General features: G+C 30.4%; 7 protein-coding genes across 7 annotated transcripts; 4 read left to right on the forward strand and 3 right to left on the reverse strand.

Moving 5' to 3' along the window:
- Positions 1-1,261: 1,261 nt before the first annotated feature.
- Positions 1,262-1,747, forward strand: GO595_008624 (uncharacterized protein; the record flags this gene model as incomplete). The annotated part of the gene is made up of 1 exon (XM_067922219.1): positions 1,262-1,747. The coding sequence occupies one exon, from the start codon at positions 1,262-1,264 to the stop codon at positions 1,745-1,747; it is 486 nt and encodes a 161-aa protein (XP_067771390.1).
- Positions 1,748-4,006: 2,259 nt separating this feature from the next.
- On the forward strand, positions 4,007-5,986 carry GO595_008625 (uncharacterized protein; the record flags this gene model as incomplete). The annotated part of the gene is made up of 1 exon (XM_067922220.1): positions 4,007-5,986. The coding sequence occupies one exon, from the start codon at positions 4,007-4,009 to the stop codon at positions 5,984-5,986; it is 1,980 nt and encodes a 659-aa protein (XP_067771391.1).
- A 1,292-nt stretch (positions 5,987-7,278) lies between these two features.
- GO595_008626 (uncharacterized protein) lies at positions 7,279-9,945 on the reverse strand (the record flags this gene model as incomplete). Its single annotated transcript, XM_067922221.1, has 1 exon — positions 7,279-9,945. One exon carries the CDS (start codon positions 9,943-9,945, stop codon positions 7,279-7,281), a length of 2,667 nt encoding a protein of 888 aa, XP_067771392.1.
- A 329-nt stretch (positions 9,946-10,274) lies between these two features.
- GO595_008627 (14-3-3 protein) lies at positions 10,275-10,985 on the reverse strand (the record flags this gene model as incomplete). The annotated part of the gene is made up of 1 exon (XM_067922222.1): positions 10,275-10,985. One exon carries the CDS (start codon positions 10,983-10,985, stop codon positions 10,275-10,277), a length of 711 nt encoding a protein of 236 aa, XP_067771393.1.
- A 661-nt stretch (positions 10,986-11,646) lies between these two features.
- On the forward strand, positions 11,647-16,071 carry GO595_008628 (uncharacterized protein; the record flags this gene model as incomplete). The annotated part of the gene is made up of 1 exon (XM_067922223.1): positions 11,647-16,071. One exon carries the CDS (start codon positions 11,647-11,649, stop codon positions 16,069-16,071), a length of 4,425 nt encoding a protein of 1,474 aa, XP_067771394.1.
- A 1,622-nt stretch (positions 16,072-17,693) lies between these two features.
- On the forward strand, positions 17,694-19,079 carry GO595_008629 (uncharacterized protein; the record flags this gene model as incomplete). The annotated part of the gene is made up of 1 exon (XM_067922225.1): positions 17,694-19,079. One exon carries the CDS (start codon positions 17,694-17,696, stop codon positions 19,077-19,079), a length of 1,386 nt encoding a protein of 461 aa, XP_067771395.1.
- An 886-nt stretch (positions 19,080-19,965) lies between these two features.
- Positions 19,966-22,173, reverse strand: GO595_008630 (DNA replication licensing factor MCM3-like 2; the record flags this gene model as incomplete). Its single annotated transcript, XM_067922226.1, has 1 exon — positions 19,966-22,173. One exon carries the CDS (start codon positions 22,171-22,173, stop codon positions 19,966-19,968), a length of 2,208 nt encoding a protein of 735 aa, XP_067771396.1.
- Positions 22,174-22,288: the final 115 nt, after the last annotated feature.

Below are 22,288 nucleotides of genomic sequence, written 5' to 3' on the forward strand. Positions count from 1 at the left end.
ATAGTGTTAAAGGAATTTATTTATTTTATGTTCTAAGTAAACAAGCTGACATATTTAGAAATAAATTCCCAAATACATTGTAAATACCTGTTATTGGCTGTAATATTAAACTAAAACAAATTTTTCTTAAAACATTTAGGATGTTTTCTCCCAAAACGAGAAAATTAACCAGAAGACCAAAACCTTTATCAGATATCATTTCAGGATTCTTCAAATTAATGGTGAATAATATTATATTTCAAAAAAATATAATATTGGAGAATACAAATTGATTTTCTTTGACGCTTTTAATGCGTTCTAGTGCAACCATTGATGATAAGTTTTATATTATATTTTCCCTTCCAGTTTCATGAATTTATCAAAAAATATATTGTTTCTCATTTTTTTTGACTTTATAAACAAATTATCATACGTAAAACAAATTAGATTAGTAACAATATCATCATCACCAAAAGAATAACTTATGTATACTTATTTCAAGCAGGATTTTATGTTTTCGTTTTTTGAATGATTGGTAAAATAAACATTTGCGAAAGTCAACTGCGTCAATTAGTTTATTATTGAATGATTTACTTTTGGTTTATGATGTTTTAAAATGAGTCAATAAATTCATTAAAATTCTTTAACAACATGTTGGAAAAAAGTTGCACAAAAATGATACAGAAGAAATTAATGAAAGTCAAAAACAACATTTCTTTATGAAGACAAGCATGGGCTTTCAACAAATAAGATATTCAGGTCCTTTCAAACAAAATGTACAAAATAGATTTTGTGATTTTTTTTAATATGTTGCTGAAAACCAAAAGCAGTTCTCCAAAAACGTTTTGAGCACCATCATAAAATTGAATGCATTCAGTTTTTCATTGAATTTTAAGCGAAGGGTAACATTGAAATTTTGCGCACTTTTGTGTTCCAACTGGCCATAAAACGTTTACTTTTTAAGTTGGAGAGAAAAGGAAAGAAAGGAAAAAATAATAATTATACAGGAATGTTAACAAGAAGTAGAACAAATTCATCAATATATAAAAAAACAAAAACATATCAGAATAAAACTACTAATAATCAAACCCAAAAAACAACAAAAAGTAACAGAAAGCCTAAAACTCCACCACAAGAAATAGAAAACTCAGATCAGGCAGGTGTGGAAATATCATTTTCACCAAATTCAAATGTTAACAATATCATTGATGAACATTTTAAGCTTGAAGTAATCGAAAGGCGAATCCTATTTGGAAAGGACACTGTCCATGGCCATCCTGCCATGTCCGTTAATATTCTTGAGAATGAAGGATTAAAAGATTTAGATCAAAGCGAAATAGCTATCAAACGAACATACAAATTCGTAAAGCCAAAAAATGTTCTCCCTAACTTTTGGCCACCTCGAAGTTATGATAAAAGTTTCAAAAAATTATCAGAAAAGGAATCCAAAAAAATTAGAACAAAAATCACAAAACTGGATAAAGCTCGCCAAAACGGCGAAGGCCGCTTCAATGCTCATGCTAGTTTCGAGAGTGATTTTGATTATTTTGATTATGATTCAGATGATTCAGATGAAAGTGATAGCTCAGATTTCAATGATTATTCTCCTGAATTACCGCTTGCTCAAAAGCCTAAAGAAAGAACAACAACAATTAGGACAAGATCTACGGATCCATATGTTGAAAAACCTCTAAAAGGAAAACTATCAATTCTTTTGTCATCAAAACTTTTTGACACAGATGGTAGCGATTATGATACAGAGCCATAAATAATGTAATATTAATAAAGCTAAAACTAAATGTAGATTTAAACGGTCTTTTATCATCACACAATTAATTGTTTTTGTATGGTTTATTAAAATTGTCACACATGGTGATCGGTTTTTGAATTTCTGGGGATGGCATTTTTATCTTGTATACAAAATTTTTGGCTTGGTATTTCACAAACGAAGAAACAGAGGGAAAATTAATCGAATTGGAAATCTCTAAATGAGTGAAAACACAAAAATTGTAGTAGGATATAATCCGAATGAAATTCTAAAAATAATACGAAATAATGAAATATAAAAACTTCAAGAAACATATTTGTTATCGAATATTTCCTGAAAGAAAATGATCTCCTGAAGATATTTTAGTTTATTTTTCAGAATCAGGAACTATTGAACTCGTTAAATAATGATTAGAATATGAAAGAATTGATCCGGATGATTTGATCTTTTTTATAAAATTTGGAAATCATATGAATCTCTTATGAAAACGAACTTTTGGATCGCATTTTATCAAGAAAACAAGTTTAAGTAAATATCTTACACATAACATTTATTGAATTTCATTTTCATGATTCTTAAAGAACAGAACAATCGCTTCCAAATTCGCCACAGCATATTCCATTAAAGGCGTCAAAGATCCCTTTGGCAGAAACATTTTTAAATTTCCTTCGAACTCAAAAATGTTTGGGATATCCGAAGCCAAAGTAATTCCCAACAACAAAGAAAACAAATCGTCGAAACTTAGTAATTGTTTAAGTTCTTCTTTCGTAGGTTCTCTTTTTAACATATTTTTTATCGCAACATTATGGATTACTTCAATCACTTGGTTTAATACCATTAATACTTCGATCGGACATGTATAAAAAAGACATTCATTCATCAAATTTGACGCATTGCGAAAATTTACATCAGATAAAAATACTTCGCGAATACCCATGTTTGGATCAGATTCAAGTAACATTTCGGCTGGGATAGTATAAAATGATAATGGAAGTTTGGAATATGTTATAAAAAGTTCTGATGAATTTGTAACACCAAATAAATTTGGATTTAATTCATATACACGATCCATCAATGAGCGGTAAAATATTAAGAGAAGTATAGATTGATCTATTTCTTCTTGATTCTTGACAAGTTTCATAACTAAAGCAGAACAAAACGAAAAAACTTTTTGTGAGAACTGATCAAACGATAGAGATTTTGAATGAGAAATAAACTTATCAATATCTTTCCCTTCTTTTGATGGTGTTAAAAAAAGATAACGCGAAAATGATACTTCTTCTTGAAGTGGCGGGAAGTATGAAGTATCTTCGTTAATGACTTTGCGACCTTTAGTGATTAAGAGAGAAACAAATCGATTAAAACTAGTGACCCAAAGTGGTTTTGGAGCTTCCTTTAATTTCAAAAAAAGACTATCATGTGCATATGCTATACGTTTGATTCGATCAAGAAGCTTAGATTTTGAATCAATTTGGAAAAATTCTTGGTTGATTGAAATAACATTGTTGTCTGGGATAATGTCACTGCGATAAAGTTTCAATATTCTTTCTGATTGGGACAACTTAAGTTTAAGTATATTTAATTCATAGATTTTTTGCTTAAGTTTCTTCTTATAATAGGTTTTTTCTAGAAACACCTTCTTTCGCAAGTCGAGGTTATTGTGTTGCGATTCAAAAAAAAAATTTGCTTTTGTATTTTGATAATTTTGATTGTTCGATTGTATATCCTTTGTGACTACATTTATTTTAGGTGTTATGTCTTTCAAAAAGGCTTTGAGTTTGGTTATGCTATTTTGTTGAATTTGTTTTTTTTTGATATGATATAATTTTGTTTGCTGTGATGTCATGTTTTCAATTCCTGGGAATTGGATACACAAAAAAGGAAGTAAGTCACGATTATTTTCTTTCCATTGAAAGAAAGTTTGGCTATTTTCCATTCCCTCCTTTTTTTTTAAGCGGTTAAAAAGTTCTATGATTTATTTAAACGTTTATTCTTTTGCATAATCCGCTCAATAAACCGGCGGAAAAAAAATCGATAGTATCGGTTTCACTTTTTGAACGTGATTATTTCAAAACCGATTGAAAAGTGCAGCTAATTTATTACTTTTTTAATATGTTACAAAAAGTGCTCCATAATCATTGAAACAGTTAATTTGTATAGCAATGCGAGGTGCCCCAACAAAACGGTCATGTATATTAAAGTCAACCGTTTGTGTAAAAATTAAACGTACATAATTCTAAACGCACCATATTTTTATTCATGGAGTATTCAGGATCAATACAACAGCAAAACCAACCTCAACCAATATCCAGAACAAGCACACATGAAGAGGAAATAAATTCTGCTGTTTCACTACAAGATGATGATCTTTCAGAATTCATCAAATCATATGTTGACAAAATAATTTCAGAAGCAATTGAACGAAGCACATCCAGTAATGAAGCTTGTGCTATTGTTGAAGAAAATAATGATGAAAAAGAAGATTTGTCAGAATATATTCAATCAATCGTGAATGAGATTATTTCAAATGCAATCAATAGTGTTTCAGGAGAACCTGAGGCAAAGCTCGAAACGTTAGAAGAAAGCAAGCCTGAATTCAATGAAGAAGATCAAAATTTGAATCAAACATCAAACCTTAATCTTTCTCCAACAAAGAACAGTGCTGTCCCTATTCCACAACAAACACCTGTCTCTCGTAAATCTATGATACCGATTCAATCACATAGAAAAGCTCCTGTGTATTCGTTTGAAACACCAAATGTCAAGATGTCAAAGCGTAGGCTTGATGAGTTGTTCCAATCAGGCATTAAGAAGCCAAAGGAAGAAGAGGATTTCTTTGTTCCCGAGACCCCATCTCGAAGAATCTCATCAACTGAATTCCAAACATTCATCAACCGCTCCCAAAAAGTTCAAGAGCACCGAAAGCTCAAAGCGCAAAAGCTTAGAGAAGAACTTGATAAGCGTGAACGAGATGAAATTGAGTCAACAAGAATAACACGTGCTCCATCCACTATTAGCCGAAGACAACTTCGCGAGCTTAATGAACGCCTTGCACCACAAACATGCAGACGTAACCAAAAAGAAAACATTCCACCTCCTCCACAAACCCCATCTATTAACCGCAATTCTAAAGTATTCAAACGATTATTTGAGCAATCCACATGCAAAAAGAAGAACAATGAAAACGAAGATGATAATCTACCAAAGTCTGAACCAGTTCAATCAATTATTAGTTCACATTCACTTCATATTGCAATGCATCATGAAATAGAACGTATTTCCGAAGTTATTGGCGATAAAAATGAGTGCAGCAAATCAGATCTAATAGAAATTTGCCAACAATTATCAATCATTGATAATGCTACCACTGATTCAGAGATGGAAATAATTAACAAAGGTTTAGAGCGTTGTCACATTAGTAATGATGTGTATAGTGCTAAAGCTCTTAAAGATAAACTTATCGATTCAATAACATTACGAAAACAAAGACGTTTTAATAGGCTTATCAAGCGAAAGCTTATAATTGCACGTGCAAACGAGAAAATAATTGTTGAACAACAAGAACCAGTTGTTGAGGAAGTTAAATGTGCGCCAACAATGCAAAAGGAAACATTCGAACGACTTTTATCTGCACGCCCAACAATAGTTGCAGAACCTGATCCAGAAACAAATGTGAAAATTGTTGCGCTTTCAAAGAAATCGGAGAAGATATTAATGAAGTCACAACGTACTAAAGAATTACAAGCAATGTCACTCGATGAACGTGGTCGATATCTTCAAGAGATGAAAATGCAATCAATCAAAAAACTTGAAGAAGAAATTATTGAAAATGAAAACAAAGAAATGCAAACGCCGGATAACTTAGGAATGATTCCTGAATTTTATTCTCATCTTCCAAGTGAAATTAAACAAAGAAAGAAGAAGAATGAAATTGAAGAAAAGAAAGAAGTTGACTTTAAGCCTAAAACGAATTCTTATGAAGAGTACAGAAGAAGAAAAGAAAGACAAGAAAAGGCATTTAAGCCAATCGGTTGGGATGAATCAGTACAGAGAATTAGACTTGGAAGACTTGAAAGAAATGAAATACAAAATGCTTTAGATCCAAGAGCAGGGCCTATAAAGATGACTAAACTAAGAAGATATATGAAGAACAGATCTAAGAAAATCCAAGAAGATAAGTCTTCTGTTATTTGCTCTGATATTTCCGTGGATGAAATCGATAATCATCTTGGAATCTAAAGAAATTTTATTGTCATTAAAAAATTAATATTTGCCTTAACTATTAAAATGTATTTTAAATAATTCTATTAAATCACATTTTTTTTCAATTTCATTAAACGATTTATAGATGTTTTTAAAATATTTATTGAAGATACCTAAAAAATTTGATGAAAAAAATTGATTTCAACCTCATAATTTTTATTTTATAATAAATGCTTTCAAGCAATTGCTATGTTTTAATTGAAAGAACCAGTTGGTATTCTCTGATCTCGAAATAACATGTAAAAAAGTAGCAGCCAAAAGAAAAAATAAAACCAAATTCTGCAACTGATTTCATGGATCCAATTGGATCAATATTACTTTGTGTCCATGTATAACAAAGAATAGAAAAAAAGAATAATCCTGAAATAATGAAACCCATTTTAAACTTCTTTACACGTACGATACCTAAATGATTATAAACAAAGAATGTTAAAATCGAAAATATTACAAGAGAAACAAAGCCTAATGTTGCAGATACTAAATGAAAATATGGATCTTCATCTAATCCAAAGGAAGAAATAAGAATAAAATGTAATGCTATAAATAATGGAAAAAACTTTGTTGAAGCAGGAAGTTCAGCATCATACAACTGTGGAATGTCACACATGAATGTAGCTAAAATTAAAAATATAGTGCCAACACTTGTCATTCCAATATTAAAAATTCTCGAACCAGGCAATTCACGTGAATATTCTGATACGGTTGCAATTGCAAACTCAAATGTTCTCTCGAAAATCAAAGTAGTAAGAATTGGCAAAATACAACCAAAAGAAAAAATTATTGATGTAAGAATAATGATCAAATCTAAATGCTCAAAAAAAGGAATTGCTTCATTTTCATCCAGGCTTTTTGTTTCATCTATATCCATTTTCTGCCAAAACTTTAAAAAGTTTCGATTGCTTTTTTATCTTTTATTTTATTGGGTTCTAACAAAAAAATTTAGTATTATGAATTAAATATATAAACTGTTAATTATCTTGATTACTAGTAATTTGCTGTACAGCAAATGAAAGACTTTGATAATAGTTACAAAGATTTTTCTTTGAATATTATCAACATTTGTTATTGAAATAATGAACAAACAAATATATTTTTCTTTCAAATTATAATGAGTTAAATTTATATGAACCAAATTTATAAATTATATAAATAATGAATATACATTATATAGAGAAATTCTATTATTCATATTTTAATGGTAAAAGAAAATTTTAAATTAAAACGTAATCAAATTAAACAAAGAAAAGTTGTATGATAGTTTCAATCGTTTATTCCAACACTAAATTCAAATTAGAGAAATTCGCTTTTGTTTTTCCGTATTGCACCTTTATAAGGTCCGAAATTTTGCCCTTAAAAGGTTTACTCAAGAGAAGTTTAGGGCATATGTCATAAATCTTTGGTCCTTCGAGTTTATATTTTGTTTTCCAAATCCAAATAAATTCGGATGAAATCGGATCTTTAAGAATCAATTCTCCTTCATTCTTACCCAAGCAAATCAAATGCATTGGAATTGAAACAACGGAAGGGGATTTCAAGTTTTCGAAATATAAATTGTCAAACTTCACAAATAATTCTTGAATCTCAATTTCATTTGTTACAATTGTCCCTGTTAGATTTCGACTAATACTAACAAAGCATTGCTTCTTTTGGTAATTTGGATTTATGTCATCAAATATTATTTGATTATCTTCCAAATGTAATTTTGCACATTCCGACGAAATATCTGAAATATCAGAATTGGTCATAACATGTAATGAACTACAATCCGAAGTTATCTTAGGCTTCTGTATTTCCTTGCAATCAATTGAGAAATAATCGAATGCAAATCTTTGGTTTTTAGTTTCATCAGTGAACGTTAAAAACACATTAACGGTCAACTGACCTGCGGCCGTTGGAACCGCTTCAAATTCATGTAAATCATTCAAATTTTCAATGGTATATCTCTGTAAGAATCCTTTCAATTTGGGTGAAATTAATGTGACATTAGCGGTTTGACACTCTATGGAAATGTGGGAAGCGTTGTGTTGTGAATATCCTTCTAATGATAATTTCACAGAAAACCTTAAAGGAATTCCAACATAAGAAATTTCTGGCTTGTTGATTATTTCAACTTTTGAATCAACTTTATTACCAACTGCTTCATATTTAATTGGAGAAAATAAAACAGCGCCAGGAGCAACACCAAACCACATGAACTTGATTCCTTTAATATAAAAACTACCTTGTTTAACAGCTTTAAATTTTGCTTCTAATTGAATTGTAGACCTTAAATTAACAACATCAATAACATCAGGCAAAACCTTATCTTCAGGCTCGATAAAGAGTTTAACATTTTGCATTTGACAGCCTAATAAATTAGCAGGTGATAATTTAAATTTGATTGAATTAATTTCATCAATCGCAATTTTGTAATTCGTTGTAGCAGTTTCTTCAGTCCACATTGAAGTCGCAAACTCTTCAGTAGAAGGATGGTAAACAACAGGGAAAAGTTTTTTTCTAATCGAAGACCAATATTTTGTCGACATTATTCCAGGTGGAGGAGATTCAGGAAAACCAGTTGGTTGCTTATTAATATCATGTACAATGACAGAATTAATAAATACTGTATTTTCAACTTTAATTTTTTTGAGTTGTTCAACTGTTTCCACCACATAAGAAATATTTCTTTGCGCAATATGATAAGATAACTGTGGTGGAACAGTTCCTATCATTGATATTTTTAGTAGTAATGCATGCTCAAGTTTAGGCCACCCCGTCAAATGCAAAAGGTTATAACTTTTCCATAAACATATCAAAGAGTTTTTGACAAGTTTATATTTCTTATATGAGTCAGCTGCTCTGAATAAAAACAAAGCTGCTTTATGTGGTGAGTTAATTGTAGAAAGTGCTTCTGATATCATTGGATATACGATAAATGAGAATGGGAATTTCCCTTGTTTGATGCATTGAAATGTGCGCATGTAAAGTGATGTTGCTCGATTCATTTGATTACATATTGTTGAGTTATATGAGGCTAAAAAGCCACATTCTGTACGTAGCAAAAGGTCAACTGTCTTATCATTAATGATTGGTTTCAGTAATTCAGTTACATCTATATCTGCATTTGGAAATATGGTAGAAGCAACCCCAAGCATAAACGTTGTGGACGCATTAAGTTCATGTTCTGGTGTAAGTTCTCGATATAACATGTTGTAATATTTAATGGCATTTTCATAGAGTCCTGTAGAAACACATAAATCACCAAGCTTTTTAAGTTGAATAAATACATCAGATCGTTTGGATCCATTCCACCCAATAAAACGAAGAACTGAATTACGAATTCCTTGGAAATTTGTATTGACATAATGTTCTGTAATTTCTCGTAATGATGTAAGACGTGGGGCGGCTTCATAATGCGTGATCTTAAGGACAAAATCAAAAAATGCTGTTTCGCTTGATTCTCGTACAATAAAACATCGAGATGCACTTTGAAGATCTGGTGATATGACAAGATTAAAAATGGGTACATCTTTTATATGAGGAAGCATCCATTCTGGACAATGTGGTTGATATTGTTCTGGTATAGTAGAAACATAAATATAACAAACAGGTATATCGGCAAATGAAAATGGTGAATATTTGTCTTCCCGAAATGGGAGCTCAGCCCAGTATCGAAACCATGGCAATTCTTGCCGTGAAGCTGACTTTGAAGGTTCACCAAATTGTGCTGCTTCATTCTCAATTTGTTGAAATACATATTCTGGAGTAAGATCTGGCTCGTCAAATTCTAATCTGTATTTAAATGGACATGTATTTTTTGATTCTAATTGATACCATGTATTTGTTAATACTTGTGGTGAATCTGGGTACATCGAAAGAGCACTCTGTGAAAAGGAAACGTGAACACAAGCGCGATATCTGTATGAAAGAAAAACAGGAAAATCAATCAATTGCATTTTTTTAAGTTGTTTGGGTATTTGAATTGAAATTGATCGTAAATATAATCATATTTGGCTGCAAAATACTCCAAAATCGAATTGTTGCCCATTTCAAAAACGAATGACAATAAAACTACTTAAAGGGCTAAAGGGTAGTGAGTGTTAATATTCTTTTTATTCAATAATTGATTATTTTAATTAATTTTAAATAAATGCTAATAATAAAAATAAATAAACACAATAAAATCCAAAACCCAGAAAAAAGATACACCTATATAGTTTCCCAACCATGTTTAGATTGAGTAGAGTATATATTTTTATTAATAAAATATTTCAATCCTGATTAATTATATCCCTGTCCAGGCACTATAATTTGTTTCCATAATACTAAGTATTTTCATGATATTCTCTCTTTGCTCTTCATCAAGATCATCAATTGAAATTTGTTTTATTTTTTCAATTTCATTTCGCAATAGTTCTATTGCATTGGCTTGATCTTTAGTGTGCTGGTACTCGAAAACAGCAAGATTCAATATAGTGTCCATACACAACGAATCATATGGATGTAAAAATTGAGTGCATGTTTCCATTGCTTGTGTATATAATTCCTTTGACTTTTTGATGTTTTCTTTAATAGTGTCGGCTGAACTGCACTCAGAAAGATATCTGTAAATATCTGCTTTCATTTTCTGCAGAAATGCAATAGTCCTTGGCGATGAAGCTGCTTTAAGAAGATTATTATCAATAACATCAGAACATTTTTCAGCAAGATCGACAAATTTTTGGTATGTTTTTTGTAAATGGGTTTGTAATATAAGACATTTTTGGCGTTGCTTTTCTTGAAACTCTGATTTTTGTGCATGCTTTAATATTTTCATTGTTTGTCGTAGAGAGTCAAAACTATCTTTATAAATTGAGAAGAATAATTTTAGCTCTTGCTCATCAAAATCTGGATATAAATATGCTAATTTGTTGATAGCTTCAGTTGCTTCACTTCCTCTATAGATTTCATGATAAAGTCGAGCAATAAAAGAAATATCTGATCTTTCTTCAGACATTAGGAAGGTTGAAGCACCGATCAAAACGCTCTCAAACTTAACGTCATATATTTTTTTTTGTTCAACACATGGCTTAAACCTATCTTTGGGCGTCTCAGATAATATGTATCTCTAACTGTCAATGCCTGGACGGAAGAGACAAATTGTTTAAGTTAATTTTGATGTTGATATATACATATATATTGATACAAACATATTTATTTTTGGAAGTTAAACATTTTTATTCAACATGCATTTAACGCTTTTTAAGTTATTATGAACCAATTTTATTAAGAATTATTTTCTGTAAATTTCTTCGTCTTCCATGTGCTTCCTTTGTAACGTTCTTCTTAATTACAGTATCCTTCGTTTGATGATCGTTAACCGGCCAAAAAACCTTCACGAAATCGACATTTGACGAATAAACAATTCAATCTGGCATTAGATAATGCTGCTTTTTCTACTTTTTTACCAGGAAATAATTAATGTAGATACATATAGAAGAAGGGCAAGGAAAAGCTTTGAAGATGGGGTGAAAAGGACGCGAAATTCAGAAAATATTATTCCAGAAAGAAAATATAGGCGTACTCGAGACAATATTGATCTTGAAGAACGATACTTAAAGGAAAAAGAAGAATTATCAGATCCTAAAAATTATTCTGATATTTCAAATTATTTAAAAATGAAATCAAGTAAACGGACATCACAAAAACAACAAGAACAAGATTCTGTTAATGAAAGCGCAATGCGTAAAATTGAAATCAGCAATACTAAAACACATTTAGACATGGAAGATGAAAGACCAACTAAAAAAAAGAGGATTTACAAAGAAAACAAGCCAGACATAGAAATGAAAGAGCATGAAAACGAAGACACAACAAGAGATACCTCAAATAATTCAGAAGAAATTATTAAACCAAAACGCGAATCACAAATGGATGAAGAACCAAAGGAAAATATTGAAAAAAAGGAAGAAGAAAATGAAAAATTAACCGATGAAAAAGAGAAAACAGAAAAACATGAAATTGAAGACAAATACGATAATCATAGGAAATACAAGCAAAAACATCTTTACAATGAAACAGACTCAAACAGTGAAAGTAAATATGAAACAAGAAAACCAAAACATAATCATGAAGAAAATTATGAACCACTAAACAAGCGAAGATACAAACAAAGACATCTTTACAATGAAACAGATGCAAATGACGAAACTAAAAAGAACTCGAAGCATGAAGACGAATCTGATTCCGAAGATTACAGCTCATTGAAGAAGCGAAGACACAATAAAATTCAAATTCATAACGAAACTGAAGTAAGTGATGAACATAAACATGAAATTAGAAGAAAATCAAAATATAACATCACTGAAACACATGAAGACGAAGTTTCAGCTGAAGAGAAACATGAAATTTCAAGCAAAGACAAATTCGATTACGAAAATCAAAAGAAAAATAAACAAAATCAAATTCATGATGAAACAGAAGAAAATGATGAAATTATCAGGAAACCAAAACATGAAAATGATAAAACACACGAAGATGAAGAAGTTGATAAACAAAAAGATAAAGAAAAACATGAAAATGATAAAACACACGAAGATGAAGAAGTTGATAAACAAAAAGATGAAGAAAAACATGAAATTGAAAATGATGATAAATTTGATGCAGAAGGTCATAGAAGATACAAACAAAAGCATAGACATAACGAAGAAGAAGAAAATGATGAAAACAAACACGAAATTAGAAGAAAACCAAAACATGAAAATGTTAAAACTGACGAAGATGAAGAAAAACATGAAATTGAAAATGATGATAAATTTGATGCAGAAGGTCATAGAAGAAATAAACGAAATAAAACTCATGATGAAACTGAAGTAAGTGATGAAAAGGAATATGAAATCAGAAGAAAACCAAAACATGAAAATGTTAAAACTGATGAAGATGAAGAAAATGAAAATAAGGAATTCGAAAGAAGACCAAAGATACACAGATTAGGCGAAGAAAGTGAAGATTTTCACGCAAAGAGAAGTCGCAGAAAGAGATACACAAGTGATAGAACTGACGAAGAATATGAGCAAAGAGAAAGAAAAGAAGAAACAGAAGAAGTGAAACATAAAGAAAATGAAAGCAACAATAACAAAGAAGAAATAGAAGAAAAGAAACATAAAGAAGAAGACAAAAATAACAAAGAAGAAAAGGAACATAAAGAGGAAATCGAAGTAGAAACTGAAAGTAAAAATGAAATCGAAGAGAAAAAAGAAGATAATAACAATGAAGAGAAAGAAGTTACTTACGATAATGATAAAGATAATAACAAAGAACAAAAAGATGAAATAGAAGAAAAGAAAGGAGATAATGAAAATAATGATAATAATAAAGATGAGCAAAAAGAAGAAATAGAAAAAAGAAAAAAAGAATATGAAAATGATGATGATAAACCAAAAGAAGAAGAACTTGAACATGATCATAAAGATAATGAACACAAAGAAGAAGTAGAAGAAATTGAAAATAATGAACACAAAGAAGAAAAGAAAGAAGAACATGAAAATGATGATAATGAACCAAAAGAAGAAGAAAAAGAACATGAAAATGATGATAATGAACCAAAAGAAGAAGAAAAAGAACATGAAAATGATGATAATAAACCAAAAGAAGAAGAAAAAGAACATGAAAATGATGATAATAAACCAAAAGAAGAAGAAAAAGAACATGAAAATGATGATAATAAACCAAAAGAAGAAGAAAAAGAACATGAAAATGATGATAATAAACCAAAAGAAGAAGAAAAAGAACATGATGATAATGATAATAATAAACCAAAAGAAGAAGAAAAAGAACATGATGATAATGATAATGAACACAAAGAAAAAATAGAAGAAAAGAAAGTTGAACCTGAACATGATGATAATGATCCAAAAGAAGAAAAAGATAATGATAATAATGGGCACAAAGAGGAAATAGAAGAAAAGAAAGAAGAAAATGAAAATGACAATAATGATCATGAACATAAAGAAGAAGTCGAAGAAAAGAAAGAAGAAATTGATGATAATGAGCATAAAGAAGAAACAGAAGAAAAGAAAGAAGAACATGAAAATGATGATAATGGTAATGAACACAAAGAAGAAACAGAAGAAAAGAAAGAAGAACCCGAACATGGCATCAACGATAGTGAGCGCAAAGAATATATTCACAATGACAACAATGATCCCGCACCGCAGCACGATCCGGAAATAGACTTTCCATTTAGCACTGATCATAAGAAGCGCCGAAGGAAGCACCGGCTTTATGACAGCATTGATAATTTCGATGACTTTAACTATGGTATCAACAACAAACGCAAGAAAAAGATAACTGATTTTAACATCGATGAATTCGAAACCAAAAAAGAGAAACAAAATATTTTTGATGAATTTGATTTTAACAATTATCAAAACACCAAACGAAAGAAGAAGACACCAGACAATGACAATGATGACAACTTTAATTTTGATTTTAATATTGACAACGAACATAAAAAGAAGCACAAAACCATCGATAACTTAAATTATGACTTTGATGATCAAAAACATAACAAATATGATAATGATAATGATAAAATTTCTGATTTCAATTTTAATGATAACTTTAACATTGACTTTGATATTAAAAACGAAAATCGAAGGAAACATAAAAACAATGAAAACAAACGAAAATATAACAAATATGATGACTTTAATTATAAAACGAAAGTTTCCGATTTTAATGACTTTAATATTGATATAAATAACAAAGAAAACAATGAATTTAATTTCGATGATCAACAAAAATATGAATACAGCAGCGGAAGAAAGCGAAGATTAAATATGCATTTAGATGATGATATAACTTCACAGCAAAGAAGAAGACGTAAAAGTCATTTGTATGATAGTGATGATGTTAATCATCGACAGAACGAATATAACATTTATCAAAATGATAATATGAAAACACAATTCGATAATATATATAACCAAAATGAAAACATTAACAATAAAATTAATTATCCAAATGATAATATCAATATACAAATCGATGAAACTATAAATCAGCAAAATGAAAATGAACATATTAACCAGCAAATGGATGTTCCACACGAAAACATTAATCCAATAATTGATCAGCAAAACGAAAACATTAATCCAATAATTGAACCACACGAAGATGTTCCAATTATAGAACCGCACGAAGATATTAACCATCAAATCGATGAGCCACACGAAGATGTTCCAATTGTTGGTCATCAAAATGAGAATTTTAATCCAATAATTGAACCACACGAAGATATTAACCATCAAATCGATGAGCCACACGAAAGCATTCCAACTGCTGATCAAATTAATGATCAACACGAAGATATTAACAATAAAATCAATGATGGAATTTCATATCCAAGCGAGAAAATTGATGAAACCATTGAACAACAACATGAAACTCAACAGAACACGCAAATCGATGACACAGCAAACCATCGCCAACACATTATTGATCAGCAATACTACGAAAGCACATCAATCGGAACAAATAACTTTGACAGCGTTAACGATCCTGTGAATTTCAACAGAGAAACCGACAAAACTTCAGAATTATTGATGATCGCAAAAGTGCGGACGTCACTTTTCAGTAATTCTGTCAAAGTCCAATATTTGTCAAATGTAACATTTTCTTCTGCATTTTGTAAATTTGGAAGTATTATTGTTGAAGCTATAAACATTGACAAATATTCACAAACAATAGAATGCGGTATTCCACATTTAATTAGTTCAAATTCGATACCAATTTCGATTTCATTCAATGGTGAAGAATGGTCAACGAAATATGAGTTTAAAGGCAAAGAATTAATTGACGTGGGTCTACATGCTGACATGTTACTTGGCTTATCGAGACAATATTTGTTTTATGTTATTTATATATATGTTATTTTGTTTGCGATAATTGTGACATTGTTGAGTTGTTGTGGTAAATGCTGTTGTAGGCGTAGAAAGAAAACTAATAAGTTCATACCGGAATTAAAGGATAATGACAATGAATTTATGGAAGAAGAAGGATTCGATGTACATTTTGACCCAATGACAGATAAAAATGCTTAAAAATAATAAAGTAATTATTGAAATATATTTTTTTAAAAACAAAATTTGTATAAATTATTAAATTTAGATGCATTAAAAACATTTAATGTTTGCTTAGCTCCTTTAACATTAACTTTTTGTCTAATAACGTTTATTAAAATTCAGGGAATGCCGGCGAAAATACTTTAAGTAAAAATAGGATTTTTTGAAAATATTCTTTATTGATAAATGATTTGATTGGAGTACGTCTTTAAGAGACCGTTTAAATTGTTATTTTGGTTCGGGTGTTGTAATGCTAACGTTCGCTTCTACGATAGCCACCAACTCGATCGTACTTTTCAAAATTCTGTACTAGCAAGACCGTTAATAATACTGTGTAGACACAAATGGATAGTACACTCAACCAAACATTTTAAAAAGATGTTTACCTTGAATTCCAGAAAATCATCTATTATCCTTTAAATTATATTGATACTTAATGCACTTTAATGCCTGATGTACAGCACAGATTCCCATCATAGTCAAAGACTACACAATTTATCCAAAAAATTATCTACCTAACGGTCAACATTCAAAATTTTATTTTGATTGAATGCGGTTTTTTGTTGAAAACTTGACTTACTTTCAATTTTGTATAGGACATTCAAATTAGTGGGTTAAAGTTATCATCACCATTTATGAATATAAAAATGTTTTTGATGTTCATATGCCTTATTGTTTGTTCATATCAATTGCAATTTACTAGAGTTAATGCGTTAGGTTTTTCACGTTCATTTTCAAATGTTCCTAAAATGGAAGAAACAATGGTTCCTTCAGAAACAATTGTATCATCATATTCATATACGCATTCTAATACTTGTATTAGTTCTCAAACACTTGTTAAGATAAATACAACAATAGAATCTTATACACAAGTCAATTCAGTTTCGCAAACAATTACATCAACACAGATTCCATCATCAACATTAACAATTGTGAATTCTTATACATTATCAAATACTTATACATCAACCAATACATATTTAGTGTCGTATACACAAACAATTATAGAAACGATCACAATGTCACATACATATATTGAAAGCTCGACATATGTTAATTCATTTACGAATGTTGATTCATTAACATCAGTAACAACAAATTCAATAACATTTGTTAATACTTTATTTCCAACGATCACACAAATTACAGTTAATTCGCAAACATATTCACTAACACATGTTCTTTCGAATACATTTGTTCCAACAATTGTTAGTTCATTATCGAATTCCATTACACAGATAACAACACAAAAATTAACAGATACAATCACAAATACAGTTATTAATACATATACATCATCAAATACAGTCTCATTATCTTATACATATACATCAACAAAAACTATAATATATATTCAAGCGTATTTACCATCTACGACATATGTAACTTCATACGTATCATCGAATACATTAAGTCCTTCATACACTGATTCACTTACAATCTTGGTGAAAATATCAACATCATTGACATATGTTCCTGTGATAAAACCAACTGCAATATTTGATCTAAAAAATAAGAAAATGGTGAAAAATATATATTCTCCTTTAGCGAATAATATTGAAAATAAAGATAATAGTCGTAATCAAGTGAATTCAAAAGAAATGATTACAGCTAGCTCAACAATTTCTTCTTCGATGAATTCTGGTATTAAACCAAAAGTTTTACCAGACTTGGGTTCATATACATGGAAAGTTATCACATATAGAAATACTTATACAGTAACAGTTACATCTCTTACATATGTTCCATCATCAACATCATCGCAAACAATTGTTCTATCATATACCTCAATACCATATATTTCGTCATATCGAACAGATACAAAAACACGAACAAGAACATATGTTCCATCATTAACTCAAAAGCAAACAAGTTCATCAATTAAATTTAGTACAAGTACACAAATAAACACAAGGACAGGATCATATACACAAGTCAAAACATCAATAACGTCAACATTAAGCACAAAAGCATTATCAGAATCTCTTACACCAGTAAATACAGAATTAGTCACAAGAAAAACTTCACAATCGTATGGTACTACACAATCAATTACTGAAATACTTTCACCCGAAAATACAAGATCTACATCGATAACTAAATCTTTATCATCAACACAATCATTAACAGATGTTCAATCAAATTCACCAACATTATCACCAAAACTTACATATTCAAATGATCTAATATCAACACCATCATATACAATTTCATTTGAAGAAATTCAATCACAAACATTAATATCAAGTTATTCATATTTTCCAACTGACATATTAACTAAAACAAATACATTCACATTTTCATTTATTCCAATGTTCTTAAGTTCATTATTGTTATCAAATTCATTAACTTTATCACCTAAATTAACATTTATTGATTCTTTTATATTATCAAATTCATATACATTAACATATCAACCAACGATGATACAAATTGAAGTACCAGATCCAACACCAACTAAATCATTAAATAAAGAAATTGAAGAAATAACTTATACAATTACTATAACTTATATCCGTTCAGCAACAAAAACAATTGCTTTTACACAATCATTGACATTTGATAATACTTATCTTTCAAATTCTTATATTCTTTCAATGATAAATTCAACATTAACTTATACCAATACACAATTAATAGTTTATAATTATACAATTTTACATTTTACTACTTTCCAAGAAATTTATTCGAATTATTATCATGTATATGAAAAACAAATGATAACAAATATTGCAAAACAAGAACAAATTAGTTTCGGTATTATTACGGGAATTGCTGTAGCTGCAGTCGTTGTAATTGTTGTTATTATTGTTGTAAGTGTTTATTTTGGTCGTCGTAAAAAGAATAACAAAGAAGAAGTTGTCGAAGAATATAATGGTCAAACAAATGGGTACGATAATTTTATGGGATCATCAGCATTAAGAGAGATTGATGAAGATCCATTTGCTGTTGATTTCAAAGAACAAAAGTTCATTACACCATTGTAAATTTAGTTAAAATAAAAATTTTGGCGTATTTTTAATTAATAAAGCAATATATTCTTTTTAATTATTAAAAAATAATATTATGTTGAAATATATACAGAAATTTCATTTTTATGAATGTACATTTTATATAAGATATAAAATTTATTTTATAAAATAATCGGTTGCTGGAAGATTTAAAAAGCCTTTATTGATATTAATAGGCATTTCAAAAACTAGGATGTGCTGATTTGTCACAGTAAAAGTTTCTTCAATCGGACACCCAGAGTAATAAACGGTCGAATCAACAATTTACGACAAATTTTTCATTTCCATTCATAAAATTCATGAATTTCATATCAAATTTTAAACTTAGGTACCTAATAGTGGATAGTAATATGTTTTGATGACTCACAATAATTTACAAAAATTCATCTGATAATAACAAGTTGCAATTCTAATTTCGAATGAAAGTAATGAAATCTATATTGAATTTTTGGGTTCATATAAGCTTAAAATTAGCAAAAAATAAAACATAATCAAAAGGAGTCGACGTGTTTTTGAAATACAAAGGAATTGTAATATTTTTTGATACAAGTAAAATTTAACAAAAAATTGTCTCCGGGCAGGATCGAACTGCCGTCAAGAGCGTGTTAAACTCCTATTCTAACCATTAGACTACGGAGACTTCCGATATCTAAAAAATTATCTTAATATTATATATTTTAATCAAATAGATTAACATAAATCCATGTGATGCAAATCAAAAAAATCATTTTTTGATAGATTCTGATTGCATAAAATGAATTTTATTTTTATAATATTTAAAATTTTAACACATACAGAAGTTAATTAAAAATGATTTAATATAAAAACAATTCATTGATTTTTCTATTAATATTAAATTTATTTAAAAGAAAAATATATTTTTTTCGTTTTCATCTAGCATAACATTATCTGTATGTTCTCCAATGAACTTCTTTACCTCCGCCTTTGTTGGTGTGAAACCTTGTTCTTTCTTTATCATTTCTATGAACTCTTCTATTGACATTTGATCTGTTGAAAGCGCAGCAATTTTCCTTACGACATCCATTATTTTATTTGATATTTCATCTGATGACAATTTATTATTTTGTTTTTCTTTTCCATTATTTATCACTTCTTCTTCATCTTCTTTCTGTTGCTTCTTTTCTTTCTTTGATTTTCTCTTTTTCTTTTTCTGTTCATTTTCGACGTCGCCAAATATTGCATACTTCAATAATGCGATTGCTTCTTCCGCGTCAACATCTGTTACCTTTTCTGATAGTCTTAACTTTGCATGCGAAGTCGATAATCGAATTAATGTTTCGAAAGCTCTTGGAGTTATTGGTTGAGTTTTCCGATTTCCAATTGCTCTTAAGTCAGCGAAAGCAGAGACTAATTTATCTATTGCACTTTGCTGTAGCTCCGGCTGTAACTTCTTTGCATACACAACATATTTCTTCAAGAAATCAATTGTCAACAATTCGGTTTGGTCATTTCCATGTAATAATGGATCAGCCTGAATATATACTCCATTATTAACTTCGGAAATACGGCCTCTCCATCTATGTGACCTTAACACATGATCAGCAATTGTCGCGTCGACTTGTGGATCATGTAAATCCAATACAATAAATAACAAATCAAAACGTGATAACAACGAATCAGGTAAACCAACATTTTCCATTGGCGATTTCGATGGATTATACGTGCCCCAAACGGGATTAGCAGCTGCGACAACTGAACATCGCGCATGCAACGACGTATGGATTCCGGCTTTGCTAATTGTAACTGTTTGTTGTTCAAGCGCTTCATGGATAGCAACTCGATCTGTTTCGTCCATTTTATCGAATTCATCAATGCACACAACGCCGCGATCTGCAATTACCATCGCGCCTGCTTCGAGTCGTCGTTCGCCTGTTTCGGGATCAGATGTTACTGATGCCGTAAGCCCGACGCCTGATGACCCGCGGCCTGTCGTATGCACTGCTAATGGCGCAACTGACATTACACGGCGCAACAGTTGCGATTTAGCTGTGGATGGATCGCCAACCATTAATACATTGATGTCGCCGCGGATGTGTGTGCCATCTGCGAGATTACATTCATTGCCCCCAACTAACATCGCCATTAGCGCTTTCTTGGTTTCAAGATGTCCACAAATTGATGGCGCAAGTGAATTACCAAGAAGATCTATGATGTTATCTGAGTTTTCTTTACATACACGGCGAATGGCACTAATGTCATCATCTGTTAGTTCAACGCCTTGCGACTGATTAGTGATCTCTACATTGTTGGCAATGACAAGGGCGCGATAGATCCCAGTAGGATTGGAGGTAAGACGACCAGACATGATTCGATAGACTCCATATACTTTCACACGATCCCCAGGTTTACAGACGTCGGCAAGGTCGTTCTCAAGAATGACGTCACAGCTACGTGGCATTTGGCCGGCAGGAGCAGTTTCAGGACGTTCTTGGATTGTGATTAATTGGCGATCAACAAATGTGGAAAGGCCAAATTCCATCTCTAATGGATTGCCTTGAATGTCAGTCGTTGGAAGAGCAACACGTGAAGGAAGTTCATTAAGAGATGTGGCATCATAATATTGGCGAACTGAAAAGTGTGTGGCTGATTGTTCTGAATATTGGACGGCTGTTTGAAGTTTAGGATGAACAAGTGATGTTTTTGTGACAATTCCATCAAGACAGATGAGTTGAGTAAGGAATCTTGAACTAAGTTTTCGTGGTGTTACACATCTTTCACCAAGAGAACCAGTAATACCAACTGAAAGTTTAGCTGTTTGTGAGAGTCCAATATTGATAATAAACTGATTAACTGCATTTTCAAGTGGCTCAAGATATTTTCTTGGTTCGCGAATAAGGTTTTGTGCTAAATTTTGATCATAGTCTTTGAAATGATCAAGATTTATAATAACTCTTTTTTTATTTGCTTTAAGCGTTCTTTCAATTAAATCACGATAATTTCCATCAGATAAATTTTTTGATGTTCCATCAAGAAATTGAATAAATTCATCACGATTTTGTTCGCTTTCAATTGTACTGAGTTGATAAAATTGTGCCACTTGATCAGCCATTGATTTGATGTACGTTTACAATTGCTCGAGGCCGTTTACGTATCGGCCTTATGCGCGGGGTCTCCACTTTTTATAAAGTTTATAATAAAGTTCAGGTGTTTTTCCGAATGAAATG

The sequence above is a fragment of the Histomonas meleagridis genome (assembly GCF_020186115.1).
Source record: "Histomonas meleagridis strain 2922-C6/04-10x chromosome Unknown contig_68, whole genome shotgun sequence".
In the NCBI taxonomy this organism is placed as follows: Eukaryota; Parabasalia; order Tritrichomonadida; family Dientamoebidae; genus Histomonas; species Histomonas meleagridis.